This window comes from Argiope bruennichi, chromosome 6 (assembly GCF_947563725.1).
Source record: "Argiope bruennichi chromosome 6, qqArgBrue1.1, whole genome shotgun sequence".
Taxonomy (NCBI): Eukaryota; Metazoa; Arthropoda; class Arachnida; order Araneae; family Araneidae; genus Argiope; species Argiope bruennichi.
The window spans coordinates 12,691,767-12,713,342 of record NC_079156.1 but is presented as its reverse complement, the minus strand read 5'-3'; the positions used below and the strand labels follow the sequence as shown (position 1 = coordinate 12,713,342).

The 21,576-nt window shown below is 28.5% G+C and overlaps 1 protein-coding gene across 3 annotated transcripts in view; it reads left to right on the top strand.

The window, feature by feature from the left end:
• The window catches only part of LOC129971209 (fibronectin type-III domain-containing protein 3A-like), a 106,860-nt gene that overhangs the window by 76,311 nt on the left and 8,973 nt on the right, over positions 1 to 21,576 (top strand). Inside the window, exons 5-25 of one of the 3 annotated variants that reach the window (XM_056084786.1) lie at positions 71 to 145; positions 253 to 308; positions 809 to 975; positions 1,724 to 1,783; positions 1,976 to 2,019; positions 2,688 to 2,782; positions 3,688 to 3,741; positions 3,870 to 3,994; positions 5,566 to 5,725; positions 9,906 to 9,992; positions 10,674 to 10,812; positions 11,241 to 11,306; positions 11,399 to 11,511; positions 11,596 to 11,701; positions 12,774 to 12,946; positions 14,255 to 14,449; positions 16,429 to 16,503; positions 17,310 to 17,563; positions 19,887 to 20,084; positions 20,730 to 20,896; positions 21,425 to 21,549. In XM_056084786.1, the coding sequence (XP_055940761.1) occupies positions 71 to 145; positions 253 to 308; positions 809 to 975; positions 1,724 to 1,783; positions 1,976 to 2,019; positions 2,688 to 2,782; positions 3,688 to 3,741; positions 3,870 to 3,994; positions 5,566 to 5,725; positions 9,906 to 9,992; positions 10,674 to 10,812; positions 11,241 to 11,306; positions 11,399 to 11,511; positions 11,596 to 11,701; positions 12,774 to 12,946; positions 14,255 to 14,449; positions 16,429 to 16,503; positions 17,310 to 17,563; positions 19,887 to 20,084; positions 20,730 to 20,896; positions 21,425 to 21,549 (2,534 nt within the window). Of the gene's footprint in view, positions 1 to 70; positions 146 to 252; positions 309 to 808; positions 976 to 1,723; positions 1,784 to 1,975; positions 2,020 to 2,687; positions 2,783 to 3,687; positions 3,754 to 3,869; positions 3,995 to 5,565; positions 5,726 to 9,905; positions 9,993 to 10,673; positions 10,813 to 11,240; positions 11,307 to 11,398; positions 11,512 to 11,595; positions 11,702 to 12,773; positions 12,947 to 14,254; positions 14,450 to 16,428; positions 16,504 to 17,309; positions 17,564 to 19,886; positions 20,085 to 20,729; positions 20,897 to 21,424; positions 21,550 to 21,576 lie in introns of all 3 variants that reach the window. The other 2 variants (XM_056084785.1, XM_056084787.1) reach the window with 2 other exon arrangements.

The window sequence follows — 21,576 nt, the reverse complement described above, 5'->3', positions numbered from 1 at the left end:
TAAATATTGATTATTAATTTAATTCAATTAAGATTTAATATTAAAGTTATATTTTTATGCATGTTTATAGAGAAAAAGATCTATGGGTATGACGATCCCTACCGTATTAGTGGTAGCTCTGCATCTGGCAGCAATGCATCTGAAGGTATTTAAAAAAATTTTTTTTAGCTTAATTGAAGTAAATTTTTAAAATATTGAATTCTACTTTTATATTCTAATATTGACATTTTTTTTTTTTATTTTTTACTTCAGATGAAGAGGTGACATGGATGTTGTCAGAGTACCTTTCAAATCTTAGGCCTCCTATGGTAAGGATGTAAAAACTTATATTTTTATCTCTTATTTTTTTAAAAATTGCTTTGTTTTTCTTACAAATTATAAGGCAGGTCAAGTATTGGTTAAATTTTTTAATGATATATTGAAATGATTTAATATAATTTTTTAAATTTTTGTATTTTGTCATTAAGAATCAGTTAGACTATGAAGAGCTTGTATTATTCATTTAGTACTAGATAGTATGCTATAAAATGAAATTTTCATTTCCGCATGCTCAGGTGGAAAACTTGAAATCATCTATAACTTTAGGACAATTTGAATTTCATTATTAACTGCTTCAAAAAACCACCAGGGAAGTTTTGTAATGAAGCCAACATCCTGTTTTATAACTCAGAGTAGACCTAAACAGACAAGTTTTAATTGTGTCTCTTATATAGTACTCCAATCCCTGTGTTTTTTGATTATCTAATTTGAAGGACAAAAATACTATTTTTATTTGCAGCACTGCTGAAATATTCTCTATATTTTTCAGGTTACAGAATTATCACCATACAGCGTAATGGTGAGTTGGAAACCTCCAGATGTCCCTGTTTCTGATTTAGACCCTATTACATGTGCAACTCTTCAACAAAGCGAAATAATGTATGAAGTGATGTTGTGTGAGAAAGGTAAAGAAGGCCGCTTCAAGTCTGTTTATAGGTAAGATTTGATCTATCTTAGTTGGAAAAAGTATTTAAAATATTACAATATTTTTTCAATAAATTCCTTAAATGTCTTTAAGTGCCTCATTTCTACTCCACTGCTTCATGTTTTTTCTCATATGATAATGATGTTAAGTATTTTGAGAGAAATAGCAGCACATTCACAATTAAAATATTTTTTACAATTGCGATGAGAAACGCACACACTAAACAGAAATTTAACATACTAAATATAATAAAAGCTTTCAATATTATTTATTATGTGGTAGATTTTAAAATATTGAATACATAAATCAACATTATATCTTTAAAAAAAAAAAAAACTGAATAATAATGAAATTGAAAATGTGTTTCTTATACAATGCAGTAATAAAAATAAATGAATAATTATAATAATAATAAAAAAAATTACAGTGGAGGAGGGGCAAGCAAACATGTTCCAACTCTAGATTTTTTAATACTACCTTTATAACAGCATTTCTCTTCTACATTCTAAACCATGGCATATCCGTAATAAATTGCTGTCCAAGAGACTATTTTATTTCAATCGAAGCAGTGGATATACTTGCATTGCTGGCAATAACTAATGGAGGAAGTCAATTTTATGAAATATGCTGAGCCAGATAAGGGGTTAGAAAAATATTTCATATTGATAGGAATTTCAGCAAACCTCACTGTTTTGAGTAATTTTATTTTATATGTATTTATTACTTACATAATTTAATAGAATTATATTCTTATTATAGTGGTATGGATCACCATTGTAACATAACATCGCTGAAACCCTCTACAGAGTATTATGTATGGTATGACTCTTTATTTTTTTAAAGTTGTATTCATCAAATAAAATGTTGTACTCATCATATTCTTTTTTTCAATTTACTATTATTCAATTTATATTATTTCTTGCAAGTATTTTGCATTGTTTTTAAAATTCAAATTGATGCAAGCGCATATTTATATTTTGTGCTCTTATTACTCTGTCTGTAATTTTTTAGTGTTCAAGCTTCGGTAGATGATATTCGTGGAAGCAGTGCAAAAGGTGATTTTTTTTTCTCTTTCTTTCTGTTTGAATATGTAGAAACTGACTTTGAATCAGCTGAAACTTTGGATACTGTTCAAAGTTAAAATAGTATTGCATTTATTATATTTTCTGCTTTGAAATAAAAAACTCTAAAAAAAAAGCATAAAATAAATTTTAGTTTTTGCTATGTAATATTATTATATGTGATTGTGAAAATTTTAATTCCTTATGGTTTTGGTTTAGCAATTTTTGAATGTAGTCTTGAAATCTACTTCTGCATTAAGTTTTTGAATTTTAATTGTTCATAAATTTTGAATATCATTTTAAGTTTTGTAAAATGTTATATGAAACTGAATGAACTAAAAAAAAGCATCATTTCTTAATTTAAGATTTCCAGGAAATGTTTTTAAATTTTCAAGCATATGCAAAAAAAATTTGAAATTATACAAGCTTGCAAATGTTCAGCATTATATAAAAATATGATGCTCAGCATTTGAAAAAAAATTATTTTGCATTAAAATATTCTGCATTTGCAAATATTTGAATTATTTTAAATATTTGTTACAAATTTAAAATAGGAGAAAAGCTCGATTTTTATTATTTTTCATTATTTAACTAGAAATATTTTTGCTCAGTTTCATTAGATCAAACATTTATGTATAATATAATGTAACTTTTATTTAAAGGTTTGACTTTTAAAACACAATCTGTTGAACCCGAAGCCCCTCAACCTCCTAGGCTTTGTGCCAGAACCAAAAACAGTCTGACTTTAAAATGGGGTGTAAGTATTTTTCATTTTTAATTTTGCAGAATTGTTAAATGATAAAATTCAGTAGTTTTAAAATATTTCACCATCTTTTTGTGCAATTTATTAGTTTTGCAATTGAAATTTATTGCAGTTTCATTATTTTTACTAATATATAATAGTAGAATTTGTTATATAACTGCTGTTCATTAATTTAAATGAATTAATCTTTTATTATTTAAAATAGTAAATTGGTAAAAAATGCAAAATTTAGGTGAACATAAAGCAATTAAAAAAATCATCAAGGTCAAATAAATATGGTTTTCTTTTCTATGTTCTTATTTAATCAAGATATTTCATTTTGAAATATTTCTGATTTTTGTGGGCAAACTGACTGACAATGAATAGAATTTTTAAAAATTATTGTATATATTATTTATGAAATAATCATGTATAAAATGTGTTTTTTTGTGACTTGAAAGTTTGCTTTGAATAATTGAATTAAATTGCGGTGATTACAAGAATTAATTGAATTATATTGAAAATTGGGCATTATTTATAAATATTGCTATTTTTTAAATTTATTTGACTCTCCATGTACTTTAATTATTAATAGCTTAGTATAAAATAAGAGCTCTCTCTCTCTCTTTTTTTATTCTTCCTGTATAGTATCAAAAAATAACAATAATTGCTTAAAAAGAGTAACATGATATTTAGCTATATTTATTTTATAATTTCTTAATTATGTAAATAGGAACTAAATGATGTCTAATTCATTTTTTAATTAACAATTTATAGTGAAAGTGTTTAGAGGCTTAAGATGAGACAGTATTGCAGTGATCTTTTCTATAAAAAATTCATTTTTAAGGCATTTTCTGTATAAGAGAAGAATGTAGAAGCGACTTTGTTGCTGATTAATTCTCCTCTCAATCTCTTTACAGACAAGTTGTGATTCTCCAACTTCCAAAATAACGTACATTTTAGAATATGATGAGGTGAGCCAGCAGGTACCATTCCATAATTCTTTTCTTTTTTTTCCCCCTTTCATTTGCTTATTATTTGATTTTCAATCTTATGCTTCATTATTAAGATAGATGGGAAATAATGGAAGAATTTATTTCAGGGTTACAGCAGAAATAGTTTTGTTCCTGTATACACTGGGCCTCTAAAGCAGTATAAAATTGCCAAACTATCTCCTGCTACTGGGTATAGGTTTCGTTTAGCAGCAATGAATGAAAAAGGAAAGAGGTAATTTTACTCTCTCAAATTTTTGTCAATATATTTTCATTATTTGAAGACTAAATGAATTTGATCTAATTTTGGGTGCCCTTATCTGGGCCTTCTTTGTTCCATTTTTTAAAAATTTTTAAAAAGATAGCTTTATCAAAGATTTCTGTAGATATTCATGTTATTTCTAGATGACTGGGATAGCTAGCAAAAGATACTAATCAAATTTGTAAAATCAATGAGAGAAGTTCCAGGACCTTTAGGCTGGTGTGGTTAAAATGAAAAATCACAGATTTGTTTCTATTTGAACCATCCAACTTGTAAAAAATCTTCCATGATTACTATAGATGTAATATGAGAGAACACTATTTGCAAATATTTACATAAAATTTTTTGAAAGCATATTTACATTAACAGAAACAAATATGAATTGAATTATTCCTTGTGGAGGTGAGTTGTAACTGGTATGGCACATACACAACTTGAAGAGGATAGAAAAGATGCGGAGGAGTTTTAATTTTCCTTTTCGTATGACTTTTTTACTACTGAAGTTAGAAAGATGAATTAGATTATGGAGATTTGTTACCTTATTACAATGTTCTATCCTTAAATAGTAAGGTTTGATGGTTCTTATTCTATTTGTTTCCCAATCTCAGCATCTAAAAGCTCACATTATCTTTCATATATATATATTTTTTGTGTGTCCTGTATATTTAATTTTAAAAAATAAATTAAAAATATTTTTTAAAAAATGGAAATAATTTTATATATTTTAGTTAGAAGATGAGAGTTAGATAAGTTTTTTTTAAAAAAAAATTTAATTTTCAAAATATTCTTCAACACTATGGCAAACAATTTTTTTAAATTCTAAAATACAGTGATGAACTTGAATATATTTGAAAAAAAATCAATGAGATTCAATAAGGTGAATTAATAATTGTAGATAAACTAAAGAGATTTTATAAAATTAACATCCATAGAAATTTCGGTTTGTTACTATATGATTTTGCATATTTATTAGTAATTAGTAGTAGAGGGCAAAAAATGTCTGCCTTCTGGTGTTCTGGAAGTTTCTTATGTTTTTGTTGAAATTTGCTTCTTAAGTTTCTAAATTCTTCCTATTTACAGTGAGATAGCCATGATATATGCAATTGCTTTAAGTTTAAATACATTCAGCTGTAATTAATAGTTATAATCTCATAATAAATGGTAGGAAATTTGGAATGTAGGTTTGTTGTAGGAATATTTATTATAGGAAATTTTTTTAATGTTTTCTTCCCTTTTTTCTGGGGGGGGGGATAAGAATCGGATCATTTTGTTATCATAACAGACTCTGTGCATATCCCTTTTTATTAAATTCTTGATTTTTCAAAAATGGCAATTCAAGTGAACACTGAAATAAATTATTTGAAAATTCAAATAATTTATAGATTTTACTAAAAGGACTAACAAATACTTAAAGGGGGGGGGGTGCTCCTATATGGGAATATTTTCCAGTTACTGGATGGGGGAAAATATTAATCTTCTCTATAAAATTTTCTTTTAATTGCAATCTAATGTATAATTTTTATGAAATTCATTTATTCTTTCAGCGCCTATAGTGAGACTTGTTGCTACTTCACCAGTGGCAATGTTCCTAGTCAACCTTCTCCTCCTGTTCTGAAACAAGCTTACATCAATCGTCTTCACTTGGAATGGGAGAAGAGAACATTTGATGATGATTTTAATTTGCAAATTGAAGATGAAACTATGGTATGTATGGTTACAGAATAAAGCAATGATCGAACCATGACATTGATATTTATTAAATCTAATTCATAAAGGATTTCTTTTTAATTTCTTAATCAATATTAATGAAATTGCAGGGTTTTTTAAATTTTTTTTATTTTTAAGATTAACAATAAACTAAACTTTTCTCCTTATTTATTTTCTATTCAACTATAAATTGTTGCATATTAATTAAATCTGATTGTTGTAAAATCTACATGAAAGAATTCTGTTTTTTAAAGTGATAAAATGTGAGTGAATATTTAGATATAATTCTATTTTTAAACTTTGTTAATTTATATGTTTGAAATGTCAAGTAAGTGGAAGGAATATGTTTTTGAATGAAAAAATATATCATACTTAATATTTTTTTTTTATGTTCACAACATAAGTATCTTGAATATGATTATTCCATTGATCTGCGGTTTTACACTTTTTTTGATGAGGTATTTCATCTTTTTGTGCTTTTTAAGGAATCTACAGTTCAATTATAAGAAAAAGACGATCTTAAACATAAAATGAACAGAAATCTGTAAAATATAAATTTTGCAGAGTGAGAGAGTATATGCTAAAATATGTATGCTTGTGAAATGTGAGGATTTTTACAATAAAGAGAGGGACTAACTACACTGGTGTGAAAAACTTAAGCAACAGGTGTCCCCCTCCTCTCTCATAACTCCACGAGAAATCATCTGAGAGACATGGAATTCAGAAATGAGAGATAGCATTTTGTACTTGAACGATGATGAAAGTATAGTTGCAGAAAAATGATTACAATGCACGTAGTAAGGAATCGAACAAAAAAAAAAAAAAAGAAAAAAAAGAGAGGCTTTATTAAACTTATAGTATTGTTATGCATGATTGTCTCGCCAAAAGGAAGAACAACAAGCAGATATTCCTTAGTTAAGATATGCCCTCTCCTTACTGCAATGGTTGCTTTGCACTGTCTCTTCATACTCAGCACCCGATTCTCCAATAGTTCTTGAGGCAAGAGGGAGAATTACTCAATCAGCATCTGTTTCAGTTGTTGGGTGTTCCCCAGAGGATGTAATCATTCTGACAGGCATCTCCCCGAAGCATCCCACATATGTTCTATGAGATTTAAATCAGGGGAGAACGCTGGCCAATCCATTGAAGTGATATCTTCCTTTTCCAGTAGCTATTGAACATCTGCAGTCCTGTGTGGCTGTGCATTGTCATCCATAAAAACGAAGTCTGGTCCAATAGCGCCTCAGAACGGACGCACATGGGGAAGGATTACTTTCTTACAATAACGATCTCCAGTTACAGAACCTCTGTCGAAAACGTGGAGCTCGGTCCACCCGTTCAGCAGAAAGCCTCCCCAGATGACAATTCCAAAACCAACATAACGGTCTCTTTCCGTTATGTTGGTTTTGGAATTGTCATTGTGGAATTAAGAGAACACGACTCCATTGGTGAGATGGCCAGTTTTTGTGCTCCTAACACATCTCTAAACGGTGCCACCGATTGCCAATTTTTAAAAGAATGCTGTGTTCAAGACGGTGGACGAATGGCCCATCTTTGTGAAGGCGTCTGGCCACAGTAAATCGTCACACTTGTCGCAATGTTGCTATACACAGTTGCTGAACAATGGCACTTGCTGACTGGTATCATGCTTTTTTCGCCTGCAGGGCGTTATACCGGTCATCCATGATATATCGATCATCCAATGCAGTTATTTTCCTAGGGCGGCCACCACCAACCTTTCTACAGCTATACCTATGGTTTGGAAGGCTTTTCTAGGGCACGAAGCAGCACATTTGTTGATTTCGAATTCTTCAGCTATACTGTTCAAATTGCGCCCCTCCTCCGGCTTTCCGATCATTCTTCCAGGTGTGAATTCGCCTGCTTTTTTATGTTCTTAATTCCACAATTTTTACTTTCTTAATTAGAATTTCTGGATTCGTGAATTGCAATTGTCATTCTAATTTTTGTTTGTTAAAAATATCATTCGGATTAATTATGTGGATATTATATTAAAATATATAATCCTTGATTATTAATAATTTAAATTCTTGCTCAGATTATCAATTATTATTTATTTTCATTAAAAAAAATCTATAAAACCTTTTTGATCAGAAAGTTTCTTTTACTGAAAAGATAAGTAACTTTATCAAAATTTCTTTCAATTATTTCATAATTTTCAAAAGCGTAATTGATCTTTTGTTTATAAAATTTTTTAAAATGTGTATCCTATATTTATTTATATACATAATTATTTGAAAAGATCACAGTTTGCCTTGTTTTGGAATGAAATTAAATCTGTAATATATATCTTAACATTTTTGATTAAAAAGAAATCTTTGGTCTTGTCTGCTGACATTGATATACTGAAAATGTTTTAAATGCCACAAATAAATTTATTTAAAAACAACTTCTACAAGGGAAAAAAAAGTATTCAATGAAGGAAAGAGTTTGGAATATTGAAATATATATGGAAAGGAGGGAGAGTAGGAGGTGTATCTCAAAATACAGAAATGTTTGCATTCATATGGTTTTTGAGTATTTTGAGGGAAAATATTAACAATGGGTGGAATTTAATAGGAAAATGTTGCAAGTTATTCAAATAATTGTATGTCTGATTTTGTACTTTAAGTAAATGCCTCTCTATGGTGGTGTATTTTAATTTGATTAATGAGTGAAATTTATTATAAAACTTTTTGTTTAACATTCGCTTATTTTAAAATATTAGTAACCATTATTGGAGATCAGTTGTTTATACATAATCTTTATATATTTAAAATATTTGACAAAACCAAACAGCCATTCCCCAGGTACAAAATTGAATCAATTTCGCCAATTTTTATTTCATATGAAATTGATGTTATCAATAGTCTTAGGAAAGTCATATAAATTTACATATCTGATCAATGGTTCCCTTCTTTCCATCATCCATTTTCAATAGAAATTTCAAAAGGAATTTTTCACTCTACATTCCCTGTGGGGGAAAAAAACTGACAAAATTTACCAGTCACAACCACCAAATAAAATATCAAATATGCTGTTTTTGCAAATTTTTATTTCATATGAAAGCATATGACCCATTGATATATCATTAGGGGTCTTCTCTCCTGTTTCTAATTCAATTTCAGTGGATTTGGCTAACAAAGACTGTCTTAAGATTAACCCATAGAGAATACATTATAAAGCTGGGTTTTTTCGATTTTTTTTTTTTTTTTTAAACAGAGGGTGAAGGATTGCAGACAATCCTTGAAGATCCATCTAAAGATCATGAGCTTTCATTTTAATTTAAATACTAGCAAAATTGGACCAGTTATGGGTTCTGGATGACTGATATATTGGCTTTTATCGTTTTAACCATATAGATTATGATGTTACAGATATCTAAGGTTTAGTTTGCTTTATCTAGATTCTGTAGAGCATTGTCCATTTTTTAACGTTTAAATCTTCATAGCTATGGGTGTATTGTCTAATATTTTATCAAATGTGGATTGTGTGAAGAATTTTCATATATGATCTTTATCTGCCTTGAAAGGAAGCAATCTCTTCTAATCGAAAAATACAATGGCTCATTTCTTGATTTATCACTTTGCATATGATATCTGAACTCTTTAACTGCCTTTAGGGTGTATAGATGTTACATGCATAACATATCATATATAGATATAAATATATAATATGCACACAAGCCTTCATAAAGCATTTTTTTTTGTTTTTGTTTGTTCTATTGTAATTCTAGTTGTGCTTGTGAATTTTGAAATGCAATAAAGTGTGCCTGAATAGGAATATGTCTGAGACATGCTCGTATCTTCAAAGAAGAATATTATTTTAGGAATTTTGTAAGATATGATATTCATAGAATCTGATAGTTGTGGGAAGCAAGCTTTATGTTTTATTGCCAGTTAACTGGTTTAAAGGGAATTTGATTAATAGTTCCCACTCCAGTGACAGGTTGTAAAACTATTCAAATTTTAGACTGATATGAGGTGCATTATAATAGATTGATAAAACCCATAAAATAGATTTATAATCTATCAATTTATATTGACTTACTATTCAGATAAATATGAGAAGCATTGACAGTTGGCAAATCACATTTATTGTTATTAGCTTGAATCTTTCAAATCTGCTCTGAATTTGACAACAGCATCATGATTTCTGATCAAATTTTATCTTTTTACAGAGGCATGGTTTCTTAACAGCATATAGTGGCAGAGATAATCACTTCATATGTTCTGGTTTAAGGGGAAACACAGAATACAAATTTAGGGTTAGTATAATGCAGCTTATTGTTTCAGCATTTACGTAGCTTTTATGAATTAACTGCATTTTTTTTTTATTAACAAGTTTGTGATATGAAGAATTGTACCATTGTATTTCTTCAGGACATATAGACCTATCAGTGGGTTGTAAACAGGTTAAATGTGATTTATTCAAATTACACATGGACATGTTAATGGGGTATTATATTTTAGAAGTATGCTTTAAAAAAATCAGAATAATTAATAATTTTAGAAAAATGGCATTATACTTCACTTTGCTTGCTTTTTGATTGTTTTGTATGGGAAAAGTAATAATTTACTCTCTAGAATTGGTAAGTAAACTAACTGTAAATGCTGATAAAAAATTTGCCTGGTTTTTCAATTAAATAATTATAGTAAAATAATATAAAGTTTTATATAGAATATAGTAGAGAAAAAACATCATTGTATGAGATTGCTAAGAATAAAACAAACTTTCAATAAGTTCATTGTTATTCTGCTAATTTTTTGAAAGATTTCCATTGAGAAATAAACTGAATAATTGAGCACATTTGCTTCTGAAATGCTAGTGTAAATAGGTTTCTTATTTATTACATAAATGACATTCTTTTTCTATTTGTTTTTGTTGATTTATGGCTTTTCTTAATGCTTCACTTTTAAGCTAATTATCACTGGTTTTCTGTTTGTAGTTAATGGCCAGTAATGAGGAAGGTTCCAGCCCTTGGAGCAAAACTGTTACATATTGTACCCTGCCAGATAAACTTAGCTGTCCTGGTAAACCTATTCCTAAAGGTCGCATCCATGCTTCCTGCTTCAGAGTTACTTGGGGTGAGATTTCTGTTTTTATTTTATAAAGTATGCAAGCATTTCATTTCTTTCACACACAAAAAAAAGTAATAGTTAAAATGTGTTTTCAATAGAATAGTGCTGGAGTTTTATGTATTATAATCATTTGTTAATCAAAAATGTTACATTCAAAATGTTTTCTCCAAAGTTATGTAATGCTGCTTGTACTTGAAAAACAGTTGTAATGGTATTTCTATGAATAATTAGACTTCAACTTGAATGTAGAAGTAAAATTGCAGTGTTCGATGTTACAATCATTCATTTTGAAATATGTAAGTAATATTTATAATATCATCATTATTTCTTGCATGATGTTATATATTTTGATATTCGAACATACATATAAATATTTGTTTATTGTTTTAAAATTTAAAGTATTTATATTTTGGGATATGTTCTTTTGTTTTCAGAACCTCCTAAAGATAATAAGCATTCTAGCATAACAAAATATATCCTGGAAGTAGATAGAGGTTTTGGTGAGTATTCTAATTTAATTTTTATTTGCTATGTTAATAGAATTTTTGTTGAATCTCTATTCTACATTGATTTTTGAACTTTAACCTTCCAGGATTTGAGGGTGTATATACTGGTCCTGACACTGAATTTTTTTTGGAAAATTTACTTCCTGGCACTACCTATAAATTGCGTGTAGCCTGTATTAGTGCTGCTGGACATAGTCCAGTAAGTATTTATTTGAGTTGTCGTATCTCATCTTTGTTCTTTCCACTAATACACCTTTCTGAATAATCTCTCTCTTTAAAACAGTATTCTGACGTAAACAGTATTACTACAGCTGCTGTGAGTCCTGGCAAATGTGCACTGCCAAAGCTTCAGAGCAAGCCTGAAGCATCCTTCGTATGTCTTGACTGGGGTAAGTATTGTACTATTTTTTCATTTATTCTGCAATGAATATTCTTAAAATATCAAATTATCTTTACTCTATATTTGTTGATGTGTTGAAATATTATACTTTTAATAAATAAACACTTTTAAAAATAGATTATTAACAAGGCATAGCTAAAAGTCATTAACTACTGATAATTTTTATGTTGCTTATATGAGGGCCTTAAAAGTACTTATTCTTTTTCTGAAGGGGAGAATAATTTCACCTCATTATAGAACCACATTAGATCTACCCTATTTTATGACTGCATTTTATCTGCTGTGTCTGATCTTTCAGTGGGTCTCGATGAATCTAGAAATCTGTGGAAAAAGATTTTATCTCAGTTTAGGGAAATGATAATATGGGGAAGATTTACTTTTTGTATTTACTTTTATCTGACTCCTCCTTTTGCTTGTTTATGTAAGAGGAAAAGTCCTCTTTTCAAAGTATATTATTTATGATGTTTATGTTAGTTTTTGACAGTGACTTCAGTTCATTACTTTTGCACTGTTTTTGTAGAGAATTTGTTATACTCTCATATCACTTAAAAAAAATTTCTCTTACTATCAAAGTGCTAAATTATTATTAGAAATTATTACAGGTGATTTACTAATATTTTTACTGTAAAAAATTTCTTTGCAAAAAAAAAAAAAAAAAAAAAGCTTTTACAGCTCAACAATTCTGTAAGCTAAACAGATGAAATTTGATTGAATTTCTTAACATTGAAATCACAATTTCTGTCAAATTTTGAATAAAATCCAGCATGCTATTTAATATCTTCAGACATTAATTAATAGTTGATTGATTAATTTAATTATATTTTGTTTTCATATGAGTAGCATCAAACAGTATTAAATTTGAGAAAAAAAATCATTATTATAAGATTTTATAATATTTGCAAAAATGAATTATAAATCACATAATTTGTTTTTATTATATAAATAAACATGCAGTATTTAAAATCTGTTTTAATCAAAACTGAGAAAGCTATATTGTTAATTATTTGAAATAAATTTAGTTTCTTGCTATTTTCATACATGTATAATTTTTCTATTTTCAGCCCACCCGGAACATGATGGTGGATCAGCGGTAGCTGAATATGAAGTTGACATGACAAGTCCTGATAATGTTACACTTCAGGTCTACAAAGGCCCGGAGACCTCTTGCATTGTCAATGATCTCCTTCCTGGAAGACCTTACCTTTTTCAAGTTCGAGCTTATAATAGAGTAGGGGTATGTGTCTTTTCTCTCAAAACTATTTCTTAAAATGAAGATAAATAACACAGGTCTGCAAAATATGAGCCTTGAAAAGTGTTTGCAATGTAATTATATTGCAAACACTTCTATATTGATTGATGCGCTGATTTCAAATATGGTTCCCATTATTATTAGTCACGTATGGATTTTTTACATAATAAGATTGAATATATAGGGAAAATTTTATTTTTCATATTGTGGTTGAAACTGGTTATTATCAAAATATTTTTTAAATAGTATTTCAAGTTTATTATTTAATAATCTATTGGAGATGATTAACTAAATTATATTAATAAGAATTGTTACCATTTTTAGTACATCTCTGATATTCATAGAGCCTTATGCTATCTTTTTTTGTTTCTTATAGACAATATAAGGATCTTCTCTGTCTAATGCTTCTGTAGTCTGCCATCCCATGCAGTTCTTGATATTTTGTTGAAGTCCTTCTTCCTGTTTATCATTAACAGTGCTGAGGTTTTCTAGAAAATAGTTTAAATGGGAATTTAAGAAATTAATTCCAAATTCATCGCACAACCTGAGTCTTTAACTTTTATTTACATGCATTTTCTATGTTATGTTTAAAGTTAGGGCCCTCAAGTACATTTGTATTTAGAACATCAGAAGGTGGAAATAGAACATTTGTATTTCATACATATTAATACAATATATTGCATATTATAAGAAAATTGTTGCATACAGTTATATCCTGAAGATTTCAAATTTAGCAAACTATTTTTTTTGTACTGATAGTACATTATTATTTATTAATCTGTTTGAAAAATTTGTTTTTTTTTTAAAAATTCAACTAAAACTTGAAGTAGGCATTTGCTCTTCTCGAAGCCAAGTATTGAGATCTCAGTTTCTATAGTAGACATTAGTTTACACATCTCTCTAAGTATATCAATTATCAGCTCTTTATTATAAGAATCCAGCTACTTATTGATATTAGTGTTATCATCTTATAAATTCAGTTCAGTAAGGTTCTTTTATTACCTGAGTGATGGCTACATGTTGCTTTTGTTTTGAAAAGAACTTTTATTTCAAGATGTGCATGCATTTCTACATTTTACATTTGTGTCATGCTCTATAAAGAAAAATATTAAAAGTGAAAGGGCGGAAATTTAGATCTGCAAAATGCCGTAAATTAAGATATTCCTACACGTATAATCAGTTATGGTTGATACTGCAGAAGAAAAGGCCAATTCATATTCTAATAATGATTTCAACTTCAATTTGTTGAGTTTATTACTAGAAATTTTGAAAGATCAATTATTTCTTCTGTAGGCTGGCCCTTTTTCTGATCCTTTAGAAGTTGTTAGTGGAGCAGGACCTCCAGATGCTCCACGGAACCTTTCTGCAACCTGTGATTCCCCATTCAGCTGCAGTTTGTCTTGGGAGGAGCCAATGAACAATGGAGCAGCTATTACAAATTATCAGCTTCAGTGGAGTACAGAAGATGATGATGAAAGTTTTTGTGAGGTGCGAATGATGCTTACATTTTTTAATTCTAAATTGTATATAGTTGTTTTATTTGATATGTATTGAAAATATTTCTTACCTAATGCTCATTTTTAATCATGAAACAGTTGACACAAGAATTGTTATAGTGATATAAAATAGTGAAAATTCTGTTTTCGTTCATACAGTTTCATATATATATTTTTTCTTTTTCGGAACAATGAGTAAAATAGTCTTCATTGTACTTTGGTATCATGCTTTGATTTTTAAAACTTGATGAAGTCTATATCTATATTCGAAGTTATTTTTTATGTAAAATATAAACCTTAAATAAATGAGAAGCTGCTTATCAAAAGTTAATAAATGCATCCATTTTGCACAAATAAAATTTTTGAAAAAAAAAATCGTAGGGATATTTGATTGGGCATGTGACAAAAGATCATACGTGTTGTGTCTGTACTGGACACATTTGTACTTAAAACGAAGCAGTAGCAGATCATTTTGATAATAGGATTCTCATTTGATTGAGAGTTTTGTCTGCAATTTAAAAGCTCAAATTACCTTGCTGTAGATTTCTGCTGTGAAATCCATTTTCTTACTTGAATTTTCCTTGCATATTCTACAGAAAATACCTTTAGTCATTTATTTATATTTGTCACATAACTCTGTAGGAAATGAAGGTAAGCAGGTGGTCAGTGGTTGCAAACAATGTATGAATTTGGTTTGAATGTGATGTGTTGCGCATATTAATGCATGCATCCCAATGTTAATTGTTTTCCATTAAATTCAGACTTGGACATGCACTGCGGAAGCAGGCGTTGTAATGCCATTGATTATTACTGGAAAGATGCTGGATTGGGCACATTTATTTACTGCATATGAAGAAAGGAGCATTCATTTTGATTTCAATGCCTGGTGTGCAGTCTAACTATCCTAGTTGTTGTGAATATGCTAGATTTTTTTGCTGACTCGCTTTCCTTGTTTATCTCGTAATAAATGAAAATATGGAATAATTCACCAATTATCTATTTCAGTACTACTGTTTTGTATTTCTATGGTTGCTAATGTACCGCCAAAGGTATCCATGGTTTCTTGGATATCCTTGGTATTTCCTGGATATCCATGGATACTTATGCTCAAGACATACATAGAGTATTTTTCATCTATCATACATGTTGAAATTAGATTCAGTGTACTGCAAGGTACATGTATCATACTTTACAACTTTATGCAAAATGTTATTGATGGCAACAACGAGTATTTCATCGCATATTACCTCATTGATTTTGTTACTAGGCCAGATTTGCCATTCTCCTGAGTGGATAAAATAAATGCTGTGTTAAAATCCAATGAAAGCTCACTTTCAATAAAAGCCACGCAAAATAATTAAATAAAAAGAAGATAAATCAAAATTTGTGAAAATTCAATTTAACAATGCAAGCAGAAATCCTGAAAATAGTTAGTATTGTAAAATAATTAGTATGGCATGTTTTGCTTGTACCTCCAATAGATGACACTGTTTTAGGTGGTGCCATTCTGTGGAATTCCATTAGTAAAAACAGTCAAAAATAAAAACATATATCTACCTGTTACATGTGGGACATCTATATAATAAATATATAAAACGTCACCTGCATTCAAATGAAATACCGTGTTAAAATTTTAAAGCAATCAGTGAAAATTTTTTGGAGATTACAGATTTTAAAAAATGGACATTTACACTTTTATTTATATAGATAAAATATATGATATGATGAATATGATAAATTTATTAATTGCATTGATCGCAATATATATATTAGCTATATAAAGTGTACTTGTAAAAGTTCAATCATAATGAATAAATGCTAAAATCAGTTAATATTAGATTTTTCAAAAGCCTGAAGAATTTATAAAAATTTATAACTGTATTAATGATAGATTGCACTAGTCTTTGGAAATACACCTTTTAAATATTTTTGATGTTTGAAAGTTATTGAAATAAAGCTTTTCTTCCATAGCTTTATGAAGGCCTTGTTTCTAAATATAAAGCACAAGGATTGATGCCTGCAACTTCATATTATTTTAGAGTTCGAGTGAGTATTTATTGCAGTCTTTTCTTATTCCGAGTTTCTTTGCCCTGTGGATTGTAGATATAAGTGGATTTTGAATGTTTTGTACATTTTTAAGATTTTTTTCGCTAGTCCTTTGAATTTTCCTTTAAATATAACATTAAATCACTATTTATAATTTGAATTCAATTTTACTAATTCATAATTTAATTTAAAATCAAATAAAAGAAACATTTTTATTTAGTGACTGTATATTTAATCAAATTAACAATAAAAAGAAATTTTAATTTTTAAAAATTAATGTGCATACTAAATTTTATTATATTTTTTTTAATTTTGAAGTTTTATTTTACAGTTGTAACTATGCAGAGTATGTATTACTTACAGTTATTTCTAAATTAATGTGAACTTGATTTAAAAAAAAATAAATATTGGTAGTTATTTTATTCTTTGTAATTATTTATTACAGCTTTTTTTTATGCATTATTTATTAAAGGTGTAAAATATTAAAAATGAATGTGTACTGAAATTTTAGCTTAAAAATTACTTTCTATTACTGTGTAATTCTAGGCTCAGTTTATTATTATTTATATTTTTGAATTGGATTGGATTTTTTTTTATTTTGGTAAATTGGATTTTTACTGTAAATTGGATTTTTTATTTTCTCAACTTTGAAGTAATCAAGTTCTCTGTACATATAAGCTATATTATTTATAAATTAAAAATATTTATCTATATAATTTATATTAAAACTAATCACATAATAGTGTCTTTATTGGGTTTTTTTATGTTTGTAATCTCCTCCTCTCTCTCTCTCTGTCTACTAATAGGCAAGTAATGAAGCTGGACATGGACCATATAGTAATACTGTGTCGTCTAAAACTCCTGCTTCTGTTCCTGGCGTGATATCTGGCTTGAATGCGCAGGCTTTATCAAATGTGATTTGCTTGTCATGGACGGAGCCTCCTTCAAATGGCTCAGACATATTGAGTTATAATGTAGAATTAGACGATATTTTGTATAATACTGAAGAGAATATTCCAGAAATAAGCATTGAAGATTTGAATCCTGAAACTTTGTACAGGTAAAAAAATTACAATCTTAAATTGTTTGAAAATCTTATATGTATGTATATTTCTGTGACAATGATTTCTCAATTATAGGAGAAAGAATCTGGAACTTTAAATTGTTTTGATTTTATCTCTTTTACCTAATATCTTGAATCAAGAATTTTTATTAAATTGCGATTTGTTTCTTTCAAAATCTGCCTATTATAAAATAGTCTTTTATGTAGTTTTTAATCCATCACATATTACAAGAATAATACATAGAAATAAAGCACAACTATTTACAGATTAACAGTATTTTTAAAATTCAAAAGCAGCAGAAAGCTGTGATTTGAAATATAATTCATAATATAAATATCATTTTAAAGAATTTAAAATAAACTGGTAACCAGTTTCATAACCCATTAATATTAATTACTGGACTAGATTATAATAGCAGATGGAAGTGGTAATAGTTATTGTAAGACACATCTGCTTTGCTTTGAAGATCAAATTAGGTGGAAGTCTCAGATAATTAAAACAGACAAAGGACAAAACAGATATTTTAACCTTTTTGGGACAGAAGGCCTCTATCCTAAACACACGCACGGGATGGAGAATACGCAAAAGGAATCACCCCAGGTTCCTTTCCTAAGGTAAGGAATCATTCCGGGAAAGGACGGGGTTTTGCGTCTCTAAATCTAAATTTGAAAGAAAATCAGAAAAAATAAAATTTAACTCCTAACATCGTCATTTTTGCTTTTTTTTAGGTTATTAGTTCACTCGTAATACGAGCACATTTTTCATCTCGCAAATCGCATTTTCTTGTCATAACAAACCAAAACCAAGGCTTTCCATTATAAAAAGAGAAGCACGTGAAATGGATCTAAAGCTACAAAAAATACAACAGAGTATTTACAATACCGAAGACTACAGTTACATAGTAATAGCAAAAGAAAAAAAAAATGTGAATGATTCTATCAAGTGGAAAGTTACACAACCCAGCTCTGTTTATTTATGTTACTCTTACCCTGCAACAGTTGATGAGTAAAATATCAAAGTCAAGTTGAATATGACTGAAACAAACTGAAGGTCAAGATACTAAAACTAGATTTATTTCAAAAGTAATGGACACAGGGAACCATCTAGTGGCAATTAAAAATTATTCAAGTTTAAAATGCACATATGCATCACCATCCCATGAGTTCGATTTCCAGAAATGCATGGGTAGTATGCCCGGCTGCGAGAGATGTTCATAAATGATGCATATAACACACCTGTCACGAAATTGTTAAACGCTAAATAACTTGGTGGTGGATTATTTTAATTGCTTTATTATGTACAGACTGAGTGTATTTTATTGCCTTTTTTCCCCTATATCCTGAATTTATGCAAGACAGAAAATATGACTGAGGAAGGAGATACATAGCATAGGAGATACATGGTGGAATACTTCTCAAATTTTAATATATTTATGCTCGTTTAAAATGTTTAATATATATATTCATTTGATTTTAAACTATATTATATTTCATGCCTTTCCTTGCATTGTTTGGCTGATTTGTATGCATCTTTTTCAAAAGAAAAAAATATAAAAACTTTATGGTAATTGGCCAATGATTCATCCATTGGGGGCAGAGGTTAAAGCTCTTCTATCATTGCTATAATTTTAATTGATTAATTAGAATTGTGCTTACTACAGATCTTATCAAAATTGCTTCAATCATTCTGAGCAAACATCCCTTAAGGGTAATTATCATCCTAATTCAACCTTGTTTTTATTGTTGAAGGATAGAAAGATAAGGAGGAAATTTCACGTCAGTTGAACCATTTATCATATTTATTACATTTGGAAGTGATTCCAGCTGGTTGAATTTTGTTTAGATTTCATTGTGTTGAAGGTAGCAAGAAAGACTATATTTTGAAACTCTTTAAACCTTTACCTGATAATTTATAAAAAAAATTCCTATTTATTGTAACAAGACACATTTCACTTCAATTAATGTGAGATATTAGAAGAATCAATAACTAAATCAGAATGGTTTCATTGAATAGAAATTCTAAATAGAAATAAGAGTATAATTTCTATTATTAAAAAGCTATAATTTGTTTCTAATGGTGAATGTGAATTTTTATGCTGAGAAAAAGATCAGAATATCATTTTGATGATATCAGAAATACAGATGTTAATATTGAATTAGTTAAAAAAAAATAAAAAATGTCATAATTTCCAAGTTTGTGCAATATGTATAACAATATAATTGGCACATATAATTTTTTTCATAAAGGCTCAATTTCTCTGTATTGCATACATTGGTCTAGGATTTGTATTGATTTAATATGCTGTATTGTCATTTCTAGGGTCCGAGTGCAAGCAATCAATGAAATCGGTGAAGGTCCATTCAGTGAGACTGTTGAGGTTGAGACAATGAAATCTCCACCTTCTCCACCTGAGCTTGAATGTATAGCAACTGGTCACAACTTCTTAAGGCTCAAGTGGAATGGAGCTAAAAGAGATTGTTTGTTTTATACTGTGGAAATGTCCAATAAATCCAAGAGGTGAGAAAATTTTCTTCCATTTTATAGTTAGAATACATTGGTTTAGAAACTGATTATAAACTGATCAGTCTGAAGTAGCTAAGTTAACTTAGCCTATTTACTCAGAATTTGCTTTTTTTACTGACCAAACACTATTTGTATATTTTGGAAATGTTAAATTTAAATATAGAAGGCCCTCTTTACACATTTTGTATGAATTTTAGATTTGCAATAAATGAGTTTTAGTTAAGTTTATTCATTAAATTAATGCAAGATAAATATTTAGTAAACTTTTTATAATTCTAATTTAATGATCAAATTAATCATAATTACTGTTATCGGGCAATTTTTAATTTTCTAGAGTGGTTTGTTTGTTTGAATTAATTGAACTTTTTTCAGTTAATAGAGGAGAAAAATTCATAATTACATAAATTTTAAGGAGGAAGAATGGAAATCATGAAAGAAATGGAATTGAAAAATTTTTTTGAATTGGCTGATATTTTATGACAGTTATTCTAGGTTACCATTTAAAAATTAAAGAAATGAAAAAAATGTGTGAAAATTTAAATAGTGCATAAAATTGCATTTAAGAAATAGTGGTATTTTTTTAAAACATTGTATTTTTATTTTTTGCAAAATTCAGTATTTCAAATTTTGTTTTTATAGCTTTGTACCAGTTTACCATGGACCTGGATTAAGCTGTAAAATAAACAGACTCCAGGAAAATACCTCTTATAGTTTTCGCATTTGTGCCTCCAATGTGTCTGGTCAAGGCTCGTATTCTACAGTTTATACTTTTCAAACAAGCCGAGCACCACCACCTTCACTTAAAGGTAAAGTAATGCAGTGCTCTCTTTGACATATGATGTGTTGCTTTTTTACCTTTTTTTTTATATAAATATGATGCTTAATTACAAAGAATCATCAAATGTTTTCTCTTTAATTTTGCTCTTACTATTTTCCCTGCTATTAACTTTATATGATTTTAATGCACTTTATCAATATTAATGCTAGTCAAGCGAAATGAAACTTGAAATTTTATGAGTGGGTTTTCATTAATTTCCCGACATGCTAGTGTTTTGGAATTTTGTGTGCTTGGTCCTTCATAAAATACAATATTTTAATATTTCCAGAGTTAGCAATTAGTCTATTAATTTTAATTCCTAAAAATAATCTGTAAAATTGTCTTATTTTTAAAAATAAAACTTTTTGCATTATAATATCTTAAATAGCTCAGTAATGAAATTCAAGTTTCACATTCTTTTAAAGTTCACAGGTTGAATACTGTTCCTAGTTTTTGTGAAGGAAAAGAAATCTGCAAATTAAAATAATAAAATTTATCTTTTCTTTTTTTCTCCTAGCTCCTAAAGTTCTTAACGTAACAGATAGTAGTTGTCAGGTAGAATGGACTGGTGCCAAACAACTTCCTGGAAACTTTTGTACATACCAGCTACACATGACTGCAAATTCTACAGACAGCTTAATTGTGAGTATTGGTTTTTTTAGATGTGAT